The 22419-nt window shown below is 49.0% G+C and overlaps 1 protein-coding gene across 2 annotated transcripts in view; it reads right to left on the bottom strand.

Annotated features, from left to right (window-relative positions):
- DZANK1 (double zinc ribbon and ankyrin repeat domains 1) overlaps nt 1–22419 on the bottom strand; it is a 304940-nt gene that overhangs the window by 138888 nt on the left and 143633 nt on the right. Inside the window, exons 10-11 of one of the 2 annotated variants that reach the window (XM_029594464.1) lie at nt 22013–22105; nt 14459–14581 (exon numbers count right to left, since the gene is read on the bottom strand). The exons of the other annotated variant lie outside the window; for it this stretch is intronic. Of the exons in view, the coding sequence (XP_029450324.1) occupies nt 14459–14581; nt 22013–22105 (216 nt within the window). The remainder of the gene's footprint in view (nt 1–14458; nt 14582–22012; nt 22106–22419) is intronic. 2 annotated transcript variants of the gene reach the window in all.

The following is a 22419-nucleotide window of genomic DNA, read 5'->3' as shown; positions in this document are numbered from 1 at the left end:
TATGCCTGTCTAAAGACAAAGGCTGTAAGGAAATATTCTACAAAATAACAGTCAAAGATTTCAGAGTATTCAAATAAAAATTTACACTATGGGGCCAGTGTACTAATCTGAATCAGCAATAACACAAGTAGTTAATACACATAAATTAGCCCACATTAGTGTTAAATGCAAAATCTATACCAGTAGGTAGGACCCCTCATTTTCAATTTTTATTTTAATTTTCCCCAGAATTTATCAGTATTAATTATAACAAGAACAAAAATGATATTTACCTAGAAACATGACGAGTTATTCTTTTTCACAGATTTTTCCCATTTTTGTTCTTGCTATAATTAACACTGATAAATTCGCAAGAAAAATAAAATAAAGACTGAAAATGAAGGTCCCTATTAATAAGGTAATGAAATGAAAAATAAGTATGCTAAATAGCTCATTATGTAATAGCACACTTTTAAATAATGCCCATTAAAACAAGTAAAATGCAATGCAAGGAGGTGGGTAAGTTTTTGCATTTTACTGCACCCTCTCTGCCTCACCTCTCTTTTCTCTTTCTCTGCTTCATTGGGCAAGATGGCTGCCTCCGCCTCTCCTTGCCGGTCTCTCCAGCGTCCCCGGACCGGCATGGGTGATTGTGTTCGCCATTTTCTCTCTGAGGTCACCTAGGGCACACGCGCATGCGCGTTGGCCCGCCTCTTGAATACGTCATGGCGGGAACCTCAGGGGCGTCCCCACCGCATGACGTCACTACCTCCGGGTATTTAGCCTCTGCTCTCCATTCCAGCTACGAGTTAGCAAGGAATCTCCCTGCTGATCTGTGCCTGCTACCAGACGCCTTTGCTCCGTGTGCCTCGCTCCGGAACGACTTAGGTACCCGCTCTTCGGGGGCCTTGTCTCGCTCCTACCTTCTCTTCAGAATTACCAGCTACCTTCAAGGACTCTCAAGGTACCCGCTCCTCTGGGGCCTTGCTCCATCCCGGACCTCTGCCCTCTGGGGGGTTTCTCTCCACACAGCTTCCAGACTCAGAGTGAGTACCATCAGCTCTTGGTCTATCTCTGCTATGTCTCACCTCCGCTATTGTAGATTCTTGGCCTACCCCGCATCGTGGACCACTACTGGATCTACCCTCTCTGGCATATACTACCTGTACCTGGGTTCTCGGCCTACCCCATTCTGCGGACCACTACCGGACCCATCATCCTGTCAAAGACCTGGTGATACTCTTAATTGCGCTGCAGAGTACAGACTGGACTACGCCATCAGAGACTCTTTTCTTCTGGCTGGGTTCACAGCCTGTTCCCCGGGCCACCAACTACATTGCTGTATAATAAAGTCTATCACTCCGCTGTGTGTATTACTGCTGGGAACCAGCCTATCACTACAAGTCCCCACAGGGCTCCGCCCTGGGGGAGGAGTCATTTCTAGTAGTGACCAGGGGTCCACAACTCAATGTCTCAAACACAACAGATTGCTAACTCCATGGACCCGGCTCAGCTCTCAGCCATACAGGCCATTCCTGGCTTGGCCCAGCGGATCACAGAGCAACAAAAGACTTTGGAAACACTAACCGTCGCCTTTAATCAGTTGAACGCCCGACTGAACACACCGACAGCTCTGGAGAAAGAACCCTCTCCACAAGTGTTTGCTGTTCATACCACCGTACCGCTACCAGCTCCTACATGCTTCCCTGGTGATGCCCTGAGGTGTAGGGGCTTTATTAATCAATGCTGTATGCATTTGTCGTTGCAATCAAATTATTTTCCCACTGCTGTTTCCAAGACTACTTAGATCCTATCGCTACTCGATGGAAGAGCCCTGGCCTGGGCTTCACCTCTCTGGGACCGCAACGACCCTATTCTAAATGACCTGCCTAGTTTCCTAACCTATTCAAGTCTGTGTTTGATGACTCCGCTCGTCAGATCATAGCAGCGTCTACTCTTCTACACCTTCAACAAGGAAGCAAGCCTTTACCGGACTACGTTATTGAATTTAAAACACTATCTTTTGAACCTCACTGGGACTTGGGATGCCTATGTGCTATATTCCTAGAGGGTCACAACTCCCGTATAAAAGATGAACTAGCGGCTCGTGACTTACCAGACACCCTGGAATCTCTCATTGATTTAGCTGGGAGAGTTGATCGCCGAATACATGATCGGACCCAGGAGACCAAGAGCCCCAAGAAGCACACCTTGGGAGGTAACCGTCCCAGGATCATGCATACGATTTCTATTCAACCTGCTGCACCCAGTGAAGAGGACGAACCCATGCAGTTAGGCCGAAGCATTTAACCTCTAAGGAGAGACGTTTTCACAAACACATGGGCCTCTGTATGTACTGCAGTCAATCCGGCCATGCTTTCCAGACTTGCCCTATCTGTCTGGGAAACTTGCAGACCTAGGATCCTCTGGAGGACCCTTCCTAGGTCTGACTACACCCTCTCCTCCATTATCTCTCCCTGTCTCTCTCATCTCCGGAAGTCTTGAGTTTCTGTCACTCGCACTCGTAGATTCAGGTGCCGGAGGAAATTTCATCTTAAAAAGGCTAGTGGAACATCTGCGAATTCCCAGTACGCCGATGGCTACTCCACTCCTGCTGTCATCTATACATGGTGAACCTCTACCTGGAGAAGTCTCCCTGATCACGCAGCCCATATGCCTTCGCACTGGGGCCTTACATTCAGAGACCATCTCCTTCCTAGTCCTCGAGAAAGTCATTCACCCCATAGTACTTGGTCTGCCTTGGCTGAAGGAACACACACCCTAGTTCAATTGGACCACTATGGAGCTTTCACAGTGGGGATCTCGCTGCCACGATCGCTGTCTATCAAGAGTTACACCTTTACCATGTATATCAACTACTCCATCGCTACCTGGCCTACCGCCGCAATATGCATCTTTTCAGGATGTCTTTTCCAAGCAAGCAGCGGACGTTTTACCTCCACATAAAACCTTTGTGTGATAAATCTCAAGCCTCACTCAGAACCCTCTCTTATTATCAGCGACTGAGGCCATGTCAGCCTATATTCAAGAAAATTTGCAAAAAGGCTTTATCAGGCCCTCTAAATCCCTGGCAGGAGCGGGGTTTTTTTTTTTGTTGGAAAGAAGGATGGCTCCCTTCGCCCTTGTATTGATTACAGAGGTCTCAAGGAAATTACCATCAAGGATATGTCAGACTTCAGGGTGCTAAAATCTTTACCAAACTGGATTTGAAAGGGGCTTACAACCTGGTCCGAATCCGTCACAGGGATGAGTGGAAAACAGCTTTTAACACCTGTGACGCACACTTTGAGTACTTAGTCATGCCCTTCGGCTTGTGCAATGCACCAGCAGTGTTTCAGAATATGATGAATGAAATTCTGTGAGACTTACTGTACCAGTCCGTGGTGGTAGATGACATCCTGATCTTCTCTCAAGACCTACAGACTCATCAAACAGATGTGGTAAAGGTACTTCAAAGATTACGAGACAACCACCTTCTACGTGAAGCTCGAGAAATGTGCTTTTCATCAGGAATCTGTGCCTTTTCTAGGGTACATTGTGTCCAAAGATGGTTTTCAGATGGATCCCCAAAAGATGAAAAGCATCCAAGAGTGGCCACAGCCTACAGGGTTAAAAGCCTTATGCCACTTTATCGGCTTCACAAACTACTTGTTACGGCTATGGCTGCTGTGCAACCGCCTCACCACCAGGGGTCCCTCTAGAGCTGGATCTCCTGACAGGCCCAGTCCATCTCCCTTCTCCTCTCTATGTTCTGGGCTGTCCCTTATAACCCTGCCTGACAGTTCCCTCAGTGCTTTGGCATCGAGCTCGCCTGGGCTCCCTGCTCTAGCCTTCCTTCCCTGCTTGCTGTGCGTTTGGTCCCAGGACCTTGCCTTGCGCGGCCTTCGGGCCTTATTCCTTGCCTTGCGCGGCCTTCGGGCCTTATTCCTTGCCTTGCCTTGCCTTGCCTTGCGCGGCCTTCAGGCCTTATTCCTTGCCTTGCGTGGCCTATGGGCCTTCTGACCTGCCTTGCCCTGCGTACTGTGTGTGGCCTACGGGCCTTCTGTGTGTGTGTGGCCTACGGGCCTTCTGACCTGCCTTGCCCTGCTTACTGTGTGTGGCCTACGGGCCTTCTGTGTGTGTGTGTGGCCTACGGGCCTTCTGACCTGCCTTGCCCTGCTTACTGTGTGTGGCCTACGGGCCTTCTGTGTGTGTGTGTGGCCTACGGGCCTTCTGACCTGCCTTGCCCTGCTTACTGTGTGTGGCCTACGGGCCTTCTGTGTGTGTGTGGCCTACGGGCCTTCTGACCTGCCTTGCCCTGCTTACTGTGTGTGGCCTATGGGCCTTCTGTGTGTGTGTGGCCTACGGGCCTTCTGACCTGCCTTGCCCTGCTTGCTGTGTGTGTGGCCTACGGGCCTTCTGTGTGTGTGTGGCCTACGGGCCTTCTGACCTGCCTTGCTCTGCCGCCTGCCCTGACCCAGCCTGGACCCAGACACTGCTACTTGCCGCCTGCCCTGACCCAGCCTGGACCCAGACATTGCTACTTGCCGCCTGCCCTGACCCAGCCTGGACCCAGACACTGCTACTTGCCGCCTGCCCTGACCCAGCCTGAACCCAGACACTGCTACTTGCTGCCTGCCCTGACCCAGCCTGGAACCAGACACTGTTTCTAGCCATTCCTGTCTCTCTCCACCTGGAGCCACCCTGCTGGGTGGTGTTCACGACTCCTGACCGGAGCCCAAGCGTAACACTACTACCGTACATTCATCAAACATTATTCCACCTTGATTGCACCACTCACGGCCATGACCAAAAAAAGGGGCCAATCCATCCCAATGGTCCAAAGAAGCCACAGCAGCCTTTCAAACTCTCAAAGAGGCCTTTCAAAAAAAGCCTTGCCTTCGCCACCCTGATCCTCATCGCCCATTCATCATCACGGTTGATGCTTCTGACATCAGCGTGGGAGCAGTACTGAGCCAATACAGCGATAAAAATGTCCTCCATCCCTGCTCATTCTTCTCGCGGCGCTTCTCTCCAGCCGAGAAGAATTATGGAATTGGAGATAAAGAATTGTTAGCTATTGAACTGGCCTTCGAGGAGTGGTGTCCTTGGTTGGAAGGCGCATAACACCAAATAATGGTGTATACGGATCATAAAAACCTGGAATATCTACGACATGCCCATCGCCTTAATCATCGGCAGGCTAGGTGGTTGCTATTTTTCAACCGTTTCGATTTTCTCCTCAAATACCAACCTGCAGAAAAGAACATCAGGGCAGACGCCCTTTCACGCTCCTTTTCTCCTGAGGATGTACCTGACAAACCTCGCCATATCATCAGTCCAGAGAAAGCGATATTGACCACCACCCACACAGTCCCTGAGGGGAAAACAGTGGTGCCTCGAGGAATGAGGAAGAAGCTGTTGCAATGGGCACACGACTCCCATCTGGCCGGTCACTCTGGTCAGAGCCGCACTCTAGCCATGCTCCAACGTTTTTATTGCTGGCCTACTATGAAAACTGATGTTCAAGCCTATGTGGCCTCTTGTGCCATCTGCGCAAGACAGAAGCCCCCTGCTGGACATCCCTGGGGTCTCCTTCAACCTCTGCCTGTACCAGAGGAACCATGGACACACATTGCAACTGACTTCGTGGTAGACTTACCTACTTCCGGTGGAAACAACACAAATAAATAAATAAATAAATAATATGGGTGACTGTTGATCGCTTCTCGAAAATGGCACATTTTGTGGCACTGCCAGGCCTACCATCCGCTGTTGAACTAGCCAAGTTGTTTGTGAAGCACATCTTCCACCTCCATGGCATGCCCAAACACATTTTGTCGGACAGAGGCATTCAGTTTACCGCAAACCTTTGGAGAGCATTGTGCCGGAAGTTCGACATTTCGTTGGACCTAACCTCGGCCTAACACCCGCAACCCAACGGACAAACAGAGAGAATGAATCAGATGCTTCTTATGTGAACTCTAGTCAAAGCGACTAGGCTGAACTACTTCCCTGGGCTGAGTTCGCTCTAAGCTCACATCTTGCTTCTGCTACGGGGTCAACCCCATTTCAAGTGGTATATGGTTGTCAAGCATTACCTCCATTGCCTCTGCCGCTGTCCGTGACTTCCCCAGCAACTCAAGCCACTGCAACTGAACTACAACAACTGTGGAGACAAACCAAGGACCTGATTCTCAAGGCAGGCCAAAGGGCCAAGAAGTCTTATGACGCTCATCACAGGAAGGCACCCCAGTTCCAACCAGGAGACAAGGTATGGCTCAATACGAAGTTTCTTCACCTTAAACTACCTTCTGCACACTTTGCACCACGATATGTCAGACCCTTCTCCGTCCTCCGACATCTTGGGAATCTGACATACAATTTAAAACTACCTCCATCTATGAAGATTCACAATGCCTTTCATGTGGCACTACTAAAACCATTCATCCTTTCCGAGTTCTCCAACAAGACTCTGGAACCCACTCCGCTTGATGCTGAGGAGGATATCGCCTATACAGTCGATGACATCCTGGATGTCTGCAAAAGAGGTAAACGGTGGGAGTATCTTATTCTCCTGGAAAGGATACAGACCGGAGGAGAACTCTTGGGAGCCCATTGTCAATATCCTTGACAAAGACATGATCCGACGCTTCCATCACTCGCATCCTTGGAAACCCAAAGAAGGGGGTACTGTTGCATCTGTTGGTCAAAGACGGCTGCACCCTCTCTGCCTCACCTCTCTTTTCTCTTTCTCTGCTCCATTGGGCAAGATGGCTGCCTCCGCCTCTCCTTGCCGGTCTCTCCGGTGTCTCCGGTCCGGCATGGGCGATTGCGTTTGCCATTTTCCCTCTGAGGTCACCTAGGGCATGCTCGAATTGGCGGGAACCTCGGGGGCGTCCCCACTGCATAATGTCACTACCTCCGGGTATTTAGCCTCTGCTCTCCATTCCAGCTACGAGTTAGCAAGGAATCTCTCTGCTGATCTCTGCCTGCTACCAGACACCTTCACTCCATGTGCCTCACTCCGGAACAACTTAGGTACCCGCTCCTCGGGGATTATGTCTCGCTCCTACCTTCTCTTCAAAATTACCAGCTACCTTCAAGTACTCTGAAGTTACTCACTCCTCGGGGGCCTTGCCTCGCTCCTTCCTACCCTCCGGGGTTACCAGCTACCACAAGGACACCTAAGGTACCCGCTGCTCGGGGACCTTGCTCCATCCCGGACCTCCACCCTCGGAGGGTTTCTCTCCACACCAGCTTCCAGCCTCAGAGTGAGTACCATCAGCTCTTGGTCTATCTCTGCTGTGTCTCACCTCCGCTATTGTAGATTCTCGGCCTACCACGCATTGCAGACCACTACCGGATCTACCCTCTCTGGCATACTACCTGTCATGGGTTCTCAACCTACCCTGCTCTACGGACCACTATTAAATTCATCATCCTCTCAAAGACCTGGTGAGACTTATCTGTGCTGCAGAGTTGTTGCGTTCGTGCCTCTTCTCGCCCCTCACTCCACCCTCTCTACCTGGGATGTGACTCCCTTCAGCTCTGACGGACAGTGCAGCCGTGGCTTCTCTCCGCCTTCTTAGTCCCGGTTCCCCCGGGCTGGCCTGATGCTATGGATCCACCATGTTCCCGATAACGTAAGGGCGCGCGCGCTCCAGACTTTGTACCAGCAAGGGCGCGAACCTCGGGGGCGTCCCCCCTTAGTGATGTCATCCATTTGCACTTTAAAAGGTCTTTGTTTGCTAACCTCTAACGACTTAGCAAGGAACTCCAATGGGACTTGCTTCGGCAGTCCACGATACTTGCAACAACGATCCGAGTCAGTCGGGGAACCCGTCCCCACTGCTCGGCCTTTTCAAACTTACCAGGAGTACCAGCTCCACGGGGCCTCCACTCTCTCTTCTTGATTTCAGATTGCCAGAACACTCGGAAGACTCCTCAATTCCTGGAAGCAATTGCGGACGTGAACATAGGAATCGGTACTCGCTCCACGAGGGCCTACATTCCTATTGCTCTGAAGATTCCCTTCTGTCCAAGACGTCATCGCAGGTACAGAGATCAAGAGTTACATTGGCAAGATTACAAGAATCTTATACAGACTCTCTTCTACTCTAGAAGACATTTCATATACAGCTATTGTAAGTTCTTATTACAGACCGTTTGTGGGAACCAGTGCTCGCCAACGGCTCCTGTTCCTGAATGTACTGAAGACTCTCTGTGGCATAAAGATCATTGCAGACATCTACTATTGTGAGTGTACCATCTTGTATCCAGTATACCCTGTCTACTCACTACTTCTAGTCTCTTTCTACAGCTCAGCGACCCAGAGATTATATTCCAGTATCAGAAGGACTTCAGCCTTGCCGGATACAGCGACTCACTACTGCCACCTCTGGTGGTCCAGCTTCCAGTCTAATAAAGAACTATTGTGTTTATCTCATATTCTAGCCTAGCCTGTGGTTCCTCTCAGGATCTCCTCCTGGGGGCGCTGTCATCTGCCATCGGCCCAGGGATTCACCATTTCCTCCAAGTGGTCATTCCTTACACTACTGTCACCTTGTGGGAGCCAACCACTACAGACCACTGACTCCGCTCACGGAAGTATTATATAGACAGCTACTCCTCTTTCTCTAAGTCTTGCCAGCAGCTTATATATATATATATTTATATATACAGATTGCTACTCCTTAGCGGAAGGCATGATAGATTGCTATCTCAATAGCGAAGTACTATATACCTATTGCCAACTCCTCTTCCTTGGAGAGTTGATCCATAACAGATTGCTACTCCTTAGCAGAGTGATACAGCTTGCTACTTCCTTTCCTTATAGGAGCATCTAACAGCAGTTCGCCAATAGAATTACAGATGGCTAACTCCGCCCCTCTGGAGGAGCAGGTCATGTCATATCGCTACTCCTTCCCCTTTCAGGAGCACAGCAGAACAGTTTGCCAACTCCGCCCTCCTGGTGGAGTGAGCGATGGCAGATTGCCAACTCCTCCCCTCTGGAGGAGGCGAGCGTAACATTGCTAGCTCCTCCCCTTTGGAGAAGGAGAGCATAACAGATTGCTAACTTCCTAGCAAGTCTGCAACAAGAGTACAGACTGGACTACGCCATCAGAGACTCTTCTCCTCTGGTTGGGTTCACAGCCCGTTCCCCGGGCCACCAACTACATTGCTGTATAATAAAGTCTATCACTCCTCTGTGTGTATTACTGCTGGGAACCAGCCTATCCCTACAAGTCCCCACAGGGCGGAGCCCTGTGGGAGGAGTCATCTCTTGTAGTGACCAGGGGTCCACAACTCAATGTCTCAAACACATTTACAAGTAAAATATAACTGTTCAGGAAGGTACTTAAGTTTTTGTGTTATCTTCCACATTAACATATGTACTTTACTGTCTGCCTTAATGCATGCCTCATTTGCATCTCATCAACTTCAACTGACGTGTGTGCTAACAATCAATGTCAAAGCAGTTCAGTACATCGGCCCCATTCATACAAAACACGAAACTCATGAGATGAAAGCAAGATGGAAGCATGACTGTGGTTGCAGGTGAGCTATCTGGAGTTTGCGGTTTCCTTTGATTAGGAATACCTGAATAGATGACTCCAAAGCACAAGCGGAAGGTCAAGGTCTTCCCTCTGAATCCTGACCTGCTTCCTGATCAGCAACAAATCCCCTTTTCTACCTCCCGGGTCTCTGCTTCTATGAGGGAAGATATCCCTGTTGAGGCTGGCAGTGAGGGAGCACCATTGCTGCTAGGGGAAGAAGCCTTCTTCAGTCCTCTTGACCAGTGGCTGTCTTAAGCTGAGAAATGCAAAATTCCCAGCCTGCCAGCTTCATCATGGCCTGATGACCTCAAAGCGACGCCAGCGTACAGGAGGGGGGCGGGGGGAGGGGGAGGCTGAGAACTCAGCATCTCTGCCTGGCTTGCTGCTAGACAAATCAATTAGCTCTGGGGAGTTGACTTAGGACCAGGTCGCTCTCATACATTAAAGCCAAAGGTGGTTACTATGGACTCTATTTGGGAACTTGTGACATGATTTGGAGTCTCTATTAATAACTATGAAAGAAAGACAGACTAATTTCCTCCTTTTTGGAACCAATGGTGTTACAGCATGGTGTGTGTGTGTGTGGGGGGGGGGTGTCTATTAATACAGCAAGCATCCAAAAGTGATGCTATGGAAAGGGACATACAAGAGATTAAATTCTTAAACAGCTCTTTGGTCAAGGACAGATACGTTCTCGCACGACATCTGGAAATCCTGGAAAATAATTTCAGACACCTTTAATCTTCATATACAAATTTTCCTAAAGTTACTGGAGAGCCACCACTGATGACTCTAAGAAAATATTTGTGAAGATATTGCATTGTGATTCAAATGCAATTCCTCTTGTTAATAAGTTGTACTTTTTGCCTGTTTCTTCTCGCAATGTATTGTTACCGAATCCGCCTTTTCATTCCTCACCATTTGATTTGACAAATTATTTAGAGAACTCTGGTCCAGAAATTTTAGAAAGGGGAACTATGTTGGTCTCTTTTGTTTTTGAGGCAGACTTGGGTAAAGTAATGTGGCTTTATTTCTGGAATTTGAATTCCCCCTTTTATGATCAGCCTGTTAGAATATTTCTAGATTTAGCCAGAGTGACCCAGGAAAGGCGTAAAGGTTTTTTCGCACTTAGACTAGCTACATTATTGTTAGGAGCTACTTTCATGTTAAGTAAGATACCTGTGTAAATGTGTAGTCCGATTCAATAATGTTTGTTATATTTTCTTTGCCCTGGAACAACTTCAGTCTTTCCTAGACTCCAAAAAATTAATAACTTCTTCTGTTCCTAATATAAATCAGTTAGGATGATGTATACTTAAGCAGAGAACTTGCTAAGCTGTTTATTTATTTCTTTATTCTCCCTTAATTTCCGCTTCCTTCACCAATGTTGTTTGACCTAGATTTGGAATTGTTTCTTGATCTGCTTGTCTGTTTATCTTTTGACTTCCAAGTGTTTTCGGACTACAAAAAGTGTTTTGCTTTGTATTATGATTACAATTTAATTAATATAAAATAAAATAAAAAAAACATGAAACTCGCCAGAATACATTAATACCTGACACATCTTAATAAAGATAGTAACATAGTAGTAGACAGCAAAAAATGATGAATTTGCCCATCAGGTGCCTGGCTGACCCTGTTCACAGTGCAAAGATATATCCTAGTTGCCAGCTATAGAGCATGACTGCTTGGAGGACATTGCTCCTTTACCAGTTAGATTTTGTTTGCTTCGTCATAGGTTCTCTACTGTCCTGGAAAGAAGACCATACAATATTCTATCTCCAAACCAACATCTGGAATCACTCCCTCCCCAGCCATGCCTAACCATCAAACTCCATGATAATCAAGAAGGCTATAAATCTAAACAACCAGCCTTCTAGGTCTACAATGCTTTGATTTGGTTTATTAAGTTAATATACCGATCTTCAAGAAATAACAAAGAGGGGTACAATTAAAAATACAAAAATCAGCAAAATGCAATAATAAATTTGAAACATCCAGTAAAATTAAATACTGTATACAGACATACTCTTAGCACATAAAATTATACAAATGGTTCAAAACTCAGCTGTACTTAAGATTCAGAAAATCTCTACTTATCAGCTGTCATAACCACATTTTAACTTGTTTTTCTAAAATGAAGATAATTTATTTCTTCCTATAAATCTGGATTAGTAGAATTCCAAATTACTGTAGTATAAGAGCTAAAGGCAGCATGGTGTGTAACATGCAAATATGCCACCAAGACTGATGGAACAGCTAATAATTTCTGTCAGGAAAAGATCAATGATCTTTGATTCTGGAAGAATCTTCAATTGTAATTTCTGTGACAAACATTTGGAATAAACAGCAGTGCTGATTTAGGATAAAGACTCTTTATTTAAAAATTCTTTGAACAGAAAGGATTTTAATTACACATTCCTTTATTATAGTTATCCTGCATGTGTAATTCTTTCTCTACTCCAACCTTTGCTTCTGCAATGATCTTTGAAGTTCATATCAGATTAGTCGGTCTGTTAAATACTGTGGCTTTGCTCTCCAAAGGCATTTAAAACCTAAACTTAACACTTTAAAAGTTAAATAGGATAAAACTGATAACTAGTGGAGACACAGAATATTTTTTGTGCCTACCAATAACTTTGCAGCAGTGTTCTGTAGTAGCTGTAGGCACCTAATAGCTACACTTGGAAGACCTTGATAAATGGAATTACACTATCTGTCTTCGATATTCCTAAGGCCTAAATCAAAATTTTCAAATCAGATTTCTCAAGTTGGCAAAAAACGATCATACATTGGAAATTTGGGAACCTAATGGAAGTAAAGAATCTAACATAGCACCTAGACTGGATACTGTTGATGATAATTCAAGAACAGTACTTGCCATCTGAGGTTGAATTACAAGTGTGTGTGGGGGAGGGGGGGTCCTTGAAATCTAGAACATTGTAGATTTTTCTGGATTCATTTTCAATCCGTTTTTAAATAATCATGACTGGATAATTTCCAGGCATTCATTAAGATTTCCCATTTCTATAACCTGCATTTTCCCAAATATGGTAACAGCTGACTGATGTCACCATACATATGGAAATCAATATCAATTTTTTCTATTTCACCTGTTAGTGGAAATTGATAAAGATTAAATAATAGTGGGGAGAGAAGTGAACTATGTGGAAACTCAAAGGTTAAAGCATACCCTTCAGAACATTTCCTATCCAGTGTACACACTGGTTCTATTACTCAAAAAAGAGGAAAACCAGGCTAAAGGCTTATTTCTGATCTACAGGTGTTCTATCATTTTAACAGGAAGTTATGATCGAAGCTAGCAGATGCTGCTGTTAAATTTAATTGAATCAAGAGAACATTACTCCCTTTATCTAAATTCAAATTTTATCTAATAATGAGCTACATTAATACAAAATTTTTCAAACACTTCTAAATACTTGACAATTTTTAAAGTAGACTTCATGGACAATATTTTCCAACAGCTTTTGCTTGTACATAGAAATTTTGCTGCTGGAACATTCAGGTTTCTTTTTTGATGCCTAGAATAAGCCTGTGCCTGAACTTTTGTGCATTTTTAGTGTGCATGTAACTTGCCTAGGGAAATGGGTGCACCTTGCAAACTTCTTGATAACTTTTAACTAAGAATAGGTGAACCAATTGGAATCCTATGAGAAAGGGATAACTCGATAACCAGAGTCAAACCAGGCATAAGTTAAGTCATTTGTGGTTTGATTCAGATAATAATAATGATTTTTTTAAAGTCACATGCAACTCAGTTTGAAATTCTACATGTATTTGTTTGTAATCTTCCTGACCTGATTTGGATACATATATTTATAGATTTACATTGATATTCACATATAATCAAAGAGTTGCTCTATTTTTGCATTGTTTCAGTCTGAGAATGTTTACCTAAATTCAACCCAATTCAAGGACCTCTGGATTCACTAAATAGGAAAATAAAAAAGTTTGAGTCAATCACAAGCAGTAGGTTCGAGTCAGATATTTACAAATCTCACCCAAATTAAAATGGGAAGGATTTGCCCAAACCTTCATGTGACTTATAAAAATAAAGACTAATTAAAATGAACACATTGCCAGTCTCTATATTACCATGATATTCAGCAGGGGTGATTTTGTAAAAAAAAAAAAAAAGGTACTGTAATGTGGCTGGGATGAGTGTGTGTGTGTGTGTGTGTGGGGGGGGGGGGGGGCACTTCCTTCTACCCCTTCTCATTAGTGGAGCAAGTTTATCTCAAATTCCTCTCTCCTCCCAATTCTCCTGTGATCTTTCTCTGTCTCTTCCCTCAGCCTATTCTCATCACTCTCTCTTCCCAACTCATTCCCACTACTCTCTCTCCCACCAGTCACTATCTCCTCCCCAGCTCATCCCATCCCATCAGCCCCCTCTCTTTTCTCCCCAGCCTGTCCCATTAATTTCAATCTCTTCCTCACCAGTCTCTCTCTCCCCTAGCCCATCAACACTAGTCTCTCATTCTCCAACCACTCTCTCTACCCCCTCTCCCTGCAGCTGATCTCCACCAGTCTCTCCCATCATTTTCTTGTCCCCACCTCCCTAGCCCATCCCCACCAATCTCCCTCCTCCCCAGATGCACACTCCTGGGGGCCGTGATCGGACCTATTCTTACTTTCTGGTGGGGGTGGGGGTAGGCACAGCAGTAATGCACAGTCCCGGGGCTGAAATTGGCCCCACACTTCCTTCCAGTAGAGATAGTGGCAGCACAAAGTCCTGGGAACTGTGATCAGTCTAGCCATACCAAAATGTTTCTGGGTCAGTGACCCAGCTTGGCCTGGCATAAAATCACCACTGCTATTCAGTATTTTTCCATATCTGCAGTAAGGCAGGAACCTAGTTATGAGGCTTAGAATGAGATGTGCTACACAGAAGTGCCCACCTTGACGCCACACCAGTCACAAAAACAAGCACTGGCATGGTTAACACGGCCACATTTTGAGCAGGTCTGCATTTTCCCCAGCTGACTTGGAACAGGGGGTGCAGATTCTCCACTGAAGGTATTCTAGCAAAACCAAAAAAACAAGTTAGCCACAGGAAAGAACTAATTCTCAGCAGACGATAATAGCACTTTGAATAACATTCCAACAAGGCTTTTAGCAATGAATTCCAATGCTTTTTGTTAGATAGTCCAGCATTTTCGCATTTAGAGCTGCCTCAGGGGCTGCTGTATGTAGTGTTCTATTTTCTCAAACTGAACAACGTAGGTCACATCAGAATCTTGTTGCTCCTTTTAAGTAAGGTGGACTGTATATGTGCTTGTTAGCACATATTTCCCTCTTAAATTGTGTGCTTCTTAACAGTTGCCTGGTTGATACATTGTTTTTACTAAAATTGTTGCGGCTAGACTGCTGCGAGAGTAGATGGTGGACCCTTGGGCCGGCCTACTGGAGATGATAGGGCAGGCCGAGAGGCGGAGACACAATCTGGCAAGCTTTCACCCGGAGCCTGGGACCCCCCCGGGAGGAGCCCATAGGGGCCCGGACCCTTGGGACTTAGGCGCTGCTGTGAATGTCCAGAAAGGCTGATGCATAGGGAAGACAGGAGGCCTATCAGCAGCAGAGGCGGCTCGAGTATTGCCAGAGAGTCACAGTGAAAGGCCAGGTCAGGGAGCTGGCCCAGAAGGTACACTGGGGCCAGCGCAGGCAGGCAGAGGTAAGAGTTCGTGGCAACCCGGGTAGGGTTGACGGCAGGCTGTAGCGAGGTCGAAGGTAGACTGGAGACAGGGCAGGCCACAGGCTGCGGCGAAGTCCGAAACAAACCGGAGTCAAGCAGGCTGCGGGCTGAAGCAGAGTCAGAAGCAAACCGGGGTCAAGGCAGGCAGCGAGCTGTAGCGGAGTCAGAAGCAAACCGGAGTCAAGGCAGGCAGCGAGCTGTAGCGGAGTCAGAAGCAAACCGGAGTCAAGGCGGGCAGCGAGCTGAAGCGGAGTCAGAAGCAAACCAGAGTCAAGGCGGGCAGCGAGCTGTAGCAAAGTCAGAAGCAAACCGGAGTCAAGGCGGGCAGCGAGCTGTAGCAAAGTCAGAAGCAAACCGGTGTCAAGGCAGGCAGCGAGCTGTAGCGGAGTCAGAAGCAAACCGGAGTCAAGGCAGGCAGCGAGCTGTAGCGGAGTCAGAAGCAAACCGGAGTCAAGGCGGGCAGCGAGCTGTAGCGGAGTCAGAAGCAAACCGGAGTCAAGGCGGGCAGCGAGCTGTAGCGGAGTCAGAAGCAAACCGGAGTCAAGGCTGGAACCAGGAAGACAACAGGAAACGCAACTGGAAGCAGCTAGATAGCTGGGAACCTCATTGCAAGGCGTTTAGGGAAAGACTGAACGCCAGTTATATCGGGAGCAGAGAGTGACGTCAGCTGAGAGGGCGGGGCCGGGCTTCCGGGAGCTGGGCGCACAAGAAGAGCATCCTCGCGCGAGGCCGGAGAGGAACAGGCCCGCAATGGCGTCTGCCACGTGGGAAGTGCGCGAACAGAGAGCCCACCGGAACCTGGACCAGGCGGCATCCTGCGGCCGTCGGAGCAGAGGTAGGCGGGCCTGAGCCCTATCAGGAGAGGGGCGGTCGGGACCGCAACAGTACCCCCCCCCTTTACGGCCCCTCTTTAGAGGACCGGGTTTTTCTGGGTGTTCAAGATGAAACTGCTGAAGGAGGGATTTGTCCAGGATGTTACGGCTGGTTTCCCAAGTGTTGTCCTCGTCGCCGCAACCCTCCCAGGCGAGGAGATACTCCCATCTTCGGTTGTAGAATCGTACATCTAGTACCTCGTGTACCTGGTATGTAGGATCATCAGCAATGGGAGTAGAAGAAGGGTCCGGAGGTTTACGGTGGTAGCGGGAGAGGACCAAGGGTTTTAGCAGAGAGACATGGAAGACGTTGTGGATCCGAAGCGAGGATGGCAATCTCAACTGGTAGGAGACAAGGCCCACCCTTTCTGCAATCTGGAAGGGACCGCAGAACCTGGGTGCAAACCTCCTCGAGGGAAGCCGGAGATGAACATTCTTTGTACTGAGCCAAACCCGGTATCCTGGCTGATAGGTGGGAGCCGGGCGTCGGTGGCGATCAGCTATTCGCTTGACGGAGGAGGCTGAGAGAGCCAACTTGTCCTGGGTTGTTTGCCAAAGAGTCTGTAATTGCTGAGCCGTCATCTGAGCGGCCGGGGAAACACTAGGCGTGGGAATGGGGAGCGGAGGTTTAAGCTGCTTCCCATATACTAGCTGGAAGGGTGAGAGTCCGGTGGCGGCATGAAACTGGTTATTGTAGGCAAACTCAGCCCAGGGCAGAAGCTCTGTCCAGTCATCCTGCCTTTCATTGATGAAGGCTCGCAGAAAGGTCTTTAGGGAGCGGTTCATCCTTTCGGACTGCCCATTGCTCTGAGGGTGGAAAGCAGTGGAGAAGCTGAGCTGCACCTTGAAGCATTTGCAGAGAGCCCTCCAGTAGCATGCGGTGAACTGTGGCCCTCGATCAGAAACAATGTCCTGGGGAAGCCCATGAATCCGAAATATATGTTGAGCGAAAAGGAGGGCCAGTTCAGGTGCGGATGGTAGCTTGGGCAACGGGACAAAGTGCGCCATTTTGGAGAAACTGTCGACGGTGACCCAGATGACCATCTTTCCATGTGACAGTGGCAGGTTGACCATAAAGTCAGTAGCGAGGTGGGTCCAGGGTTCTGTGGGAACCGGGAGAGGCTGCAGAAGACCACACGGAAGGCCAGGACTGGGCTTTTGTCGAGCACAGGTGGGACACGAGCTCACATAGGTGCGGACGTCCTGTCGAATGTTGGGCCACCAGTAGAACTGGTTGAGGAGTTCCAATGTCCATTCTCGCCCGGCGTGGCCTCCAGTGAGGGAGTCATGGGCCCAGCGCAGGGTCTTAAGACGGTCTCGTCGGGGAACCACGGTCCTATCCTGGGAAAGGACCGTCAGGGCAGATAGGTGGACCTTGCTAGGGTCCAGAATGTATTGCAGAGGCTCAAGGTCATCCTCAGACATGGAGGTCCGTGACAGGGTATCGGCCCGAAGGTTCTTAGCTGCAGGGCGGTATTGTAGGGTAAAGTCAAAGCGGCTGAAGAACATGGACCATCGGGCTTGACGGGGGTTTAATCGCTGGGCTTGGGATAGAAACTCCAAGTTCTTGTGGTCAGTGTATACGGTGATTGGGTGTTTCGCTCCCTCGAGCCACTGCCTCCATTCCTCGAAGGCGAGTTTGATTGCTAAAAGTTCTTTGTCGCCAATGGAGTAATTCGCTTCGGCTGGGGAGAACTTCTTGGAGAAGTACGAGCAGGGTAATAACTGTCCAGAAGCGGAGTGTTGGCTGAGGACTGCCCCAACGGCCACACTGGAGGCGTCGACCTCAACGATGAAGGGTCTTGCCGGGTCCGGATGGCGGAGACAGGTGTCAGCCAGGAATGCCTCCTTCAAATCTGAGAATGCTTCAACTGCGGCGTCGGACCAGTTCTTGGCGTCGGCTCCCTTGCGGGTCATGGCAGTAAGGGGAGCCACCCGATGCGAGTATCTCGGAATAAAATGTCTATAGAAGTTAGCGAACCCCAGGAATCTTTGGAGAGCCTTGAGGCCCAGGGATTGAGGCCATTTGGTTATGGCCGAGACTTTTTCGGGATCCATCTGGAAGCCAGTGGACGAAATGATGTACCCCAGGAAGGGCAAAGACTCCGCCTTGAAGACGCATTTTTCCAACTTGGCATAGAGGCGGTTGACCCGGAGAGCCTGCAGAACTTGTCTGACGTGTTGGTGGTGAGATTCCAGGTCCTTTGAAAAGATAAGCATGTCATTTAAGTACACAATGACGTGAGAGTGCAACATCTCACGTAAGACCTCGTTCATGAGGTTCTGGAAGACGGCCGGGGCGTTGCAGAGTCCAAGGGGCATTACCAAGTACTCGTAATGCCCGTCCCTGGTATTAAAGGCCGTCTTCCATTCATCTCCAGGACGAATACTGACGAGGTTGTAGGCCCCCCGAAGGTCTAGTTTCGTGAATACTTGTGATCCCTGAAGGCGGTCCAACAGTTCAGGGATCAGTGGAAGGGGATAACTATCCCGCTTGGTAATGGCATTCAAGCCTCGATAGTCTCTACAGGGGCGGAGTGAGCCGTCCTTCTTAGCCACAAAGAAGAAGCCGGCTCCAGCGGGGGAACGAGAGGGGCGAATGAAGCCCTTGGCAAGGTTCAAGGTAACGTACTGAGACATGGCGGCAGTCTCTGGCAGGGACGGTGGATACACCCGACCTCTAGGGGATGTGGTGCCCGGTAGCTGATCTATCGGGCAGTCAAATGGCCGGTGTTGAGGGAGAATCTCTGCCATCTCCTTGGAGAAAACGTCGGCGAAAGCTTGATATGGCTCTGGTAAGAGAAGCGAAGAGCACAGCTGTAGTGGCTTCGGAGGATGCGGGACCTGTAGACAGTATGCAAAGCAGAAAGGACTCCACTGGGTCAGCTGGAGGGTATCCCATTGAATTACTGGAGAGTGACATTGTAGCCACGGTAGTCCAAGGACCAGGGGGTGCACTGCCCATTCCAGAACCAGCAGAGAGATTTCTTCCGAGTGGAACAGCCCGGTCTGGAGAGTCAGAGGGGCTGTGCAGCAGGTAATGGTCCCAGGGAGCAGTGTACCTCGGATGGAGGAGATACGCAGTGGGGGAACCTTGGGTTGTGTGGGGAGCGATAGCTGGTTTACCAGGTCAGCTATGATGAAATTACCCTCGGCCCCAGAGTCAATGAAGGCACGGGTCTGGAGTTCCCCACCGGGGTATTTTAGAGTCACTGGTATGGTGCATTGAGGAGCTGAGCCCGCAAAGCCTAGGAGTAGCTCCTCAGGGTAACCTAGGCACGGTCGTTTCCCGGACGCTCCGAGCAGTTGGCGAGGAAGTGCCCCTTGCCCCCACAGTAGAGGCAAAAGCCCTGCGAGCGGCGTCTCTTCCTTTCTTCTGGGGTTAGTGGAGATCTGCCCAACTGCATAGGCTCTCCGAGACTGGCAGAAGCGGATGGTCCCTTGGGTGCTGAGGCTCTGGCGGTACTCGAGGGCAGCGGTGGAGTCCTATGATAGGAGCAGGTCTCCTTATCTCGCTGCTGTAGGCGGTGATCCACCCTTCCGGCGATATCAATTAAGTCATTAAGGTCATCCGGGAGATCTCGGCCCGCTAGCTCATCCTTGATGCGGCTGGCTAGACCTTCCAAGAAGATCCCCCTAAGGCAATCATCCCGCCAGCCAACTTCCATGGATAATGTACGAAAGTCTATAGTATAATCCGCCACTGAGCGCACCCCTTGCCTGAGGTGCAAAAGTTCAGAAGCAGCCGTGGTTTGGCGTGCAGGATCGTCGAAAGCAAGACGGAAGTTGAGAACGAACTCTTGAAAGTTCTGTAACAAGGGATCTTGTCGCTCCCACATGGGAGAAGCCCAGTCGAGTGCTTTGCCATCCAGTAGGGAGAATATGTACGTCACTTTGACTGTGTCCGAGGGGAATTGTGCAGGCAGGAGAGTGAAGCGCACATAGCACTGATTCAAGAAGCCTCGGCATGTTTTGATATCCCCGGCATAGCGGGTCGGTGCAGGCAACTGGGTTACCGATGCGGAGCTGGGCACTGAAGCAAGAGGCGGAGCTGGAGGCGGGTCCGGTGGAGCGGCCTCCAGATGGCTGACCAGCTGTTCTACGGTGGGAGCAAGAGTGTCGATGCAATGCTGTTGTTGTTGGAGGCGTTGTGCCATCCCCGGGATGGGCTGTAGGCCTGGAGACTCCGCCGAGTCCATGGCCTTGCAAACTCTTGCGGCTAGACTGCTGCGAGAGTAGATGGTGGACCCTTGGGCCGGCCTACTGGAGATGATAGGGCAGGCCAGGAGGCGGAGACACAATCTGGCAAGGTTTCACCCGGAGCCTGGGACCCCCCCGGGAAGAGCCCGTAGGGGCCCGGACCCTTGGGACTTAGGCGCTGCTGTGAATGTCCAGAAAGGCTGATGCGTAGGGAAGGCAGGAGGCCTATCAGCAGCAGAAGCGGCTCGAGTATTGCCAGAGAGTCACAGTGAAAGGCCAGGTCAGGGAGCTGGCCCAGAAGGTACACTGGGGCCAGCGCAGGCAGGCAGAGGTAAGAGTTCGTGGCAACCCGGGTAGGGTTGACGGCAGGCTGTAGCGAGGTCGAAGGTAGACTGGAGACAGGGCAGGCCGCAGGTTGCGGCGAAGTCCGAAACAAACCGGAGACAAGCAGGCTGCGGGCTGAAGCGGAGTCAGAAGCATACCGGAGTCAAGCAGGCTGCGGGCTGAAGCGGAGTCAGAAGCAAACCGGAGTCAAGGCAGGCAGCGAGCTGTAGCGGAGTCAGAAGCAAACCGGAGTCAAGGCGGGCAGCGAGCTGTAGCAAAGTCAGAAGCAAACCGGAGTCAAGGCGGGCAGCGAGCTGTAGCGGAGTCAGAAGCAAACCGGAGTCAAGGCTGGAACCAGGAAGACAACAGGAAACGCAACTGGAAGCAGCTAGATAGCTGGGAACCTCATTGCAAGGCGTTTAGGGAAAGACTGAACGCCAGTTATATCGGGAGCAGAGAGTGACGTCAGCCAAGAGGGCGGGGCCGGGCTTCCGGGAGCTGGGCGCACAAGAAGAGCGTCCTCACGCGCGCGCGAGGCCAGAGAGGAACAGGCCCGCAATGGCGTCTGCCACGTGGGAAGTGCGCGAACAGAGAGCCCACCGGAACCTGGGCCAGGCGGTATCCCGCGGCCGCCGGAGCGGAGGTAGGCGGGCATGAGCCCTATCAGGAGAGGGGCGGTCGGGACCGCAACAAAAATTACCAAAAGAGAGCAAAAACTCTGGACGGCGTCAATTAGATTTTTGTGCAAAGGTCAGCCTCGCTTCAGCGTGTTGCTTACTGGTGTGCAGGGGCTTGTTCTAATCGACACCATCCAGAGAGGAAGTAAAGCTATATTTTGATGATTCCGCACTGAACAAGAGCAGCAGGGTGTGGCGCATTCAGTGTTTTTGCTCTCTTTTGGTAATTTTAGTAAAAACAATGCATCAACTAGGCAACTGTTAAGAAGCACACAATTTAAAAAGGGAATATGTGCTAACAAGCACATACACAGTACATCTTACTTAAAAGGAGCAACAAGATTCTGATGTGACCTACGTTGTTCATTTTGAGAAAATAGAACACTACATACAGCAGCCCCTGAGGCAGCTCTATCCATAGAGCGAAACTCGGCCAGAGTCGGGCCCATATACTGTGTGAATAAATATGCAGAAAGGCCTGAAATGCTTGCATTTCTGTGCATTTTGGAGCATTTTATACGGATTTATGAATGTACTCCCATATCTGCAAAAATCTCTTCGGGTTAATGCATAAGCCTCTATGTTTGTAAAGTGGTTTATTTACCTGAGGGACTGTAATATATACAGACCTTTGCACCATTAATTGTTTTTTTTACACAGCTTTGATAGTGCACACTCCTAGCTTACCGTTTGCGTTTCAGGTAGTCTGCTCTCACAGGTAACACAGTTTTTGAGATTAATGGGGTTCCCTGTTCCACAAAACCTGCAGACTGCCTTCTCCTTCAACAAATGGGAAAGAGACCTCATGGTTATCCAAATAAGAGTTATACTGGCAGAGAAGAGTCACTAATATTAAATCACCTGCACGCTATATCAGCCATCAGAAAATTATCTTAAATCTAAACAGAATTACATTAAAAAAAAAACCTGATCAACTACTCTAATATAACAGCAAAGCTGTCAGTAAGGCAGCATGTCAGGGATGCACCCAGGTTCAAGGCATCCCTAAATCATGCAGGCTGAAAGAAGGAAGGGTATGACAGGGCTGGACAAATCTACACATGCCCCATTTCTTATACATTTTCTCTGTGTAT

This window comes from Rhinatrema bivittatum, chromosome 3 (assembly GCF_901001135.1).
Source record: "Rhinatrema bivittatum chromosome 3, aRhiBiv1.1, whole genome shotgun sequence".
Classification (NCBI taxonomy): Eukaryota; Metazoa; Chordata; class Amphibia; order Gymnophiona; family Rhinatrematidae; genus Rhinatrema; species Rhinatrema bivittatum.
This window is presented reverse-complemented; position numbering and strand designations above follow the sequence as displayed.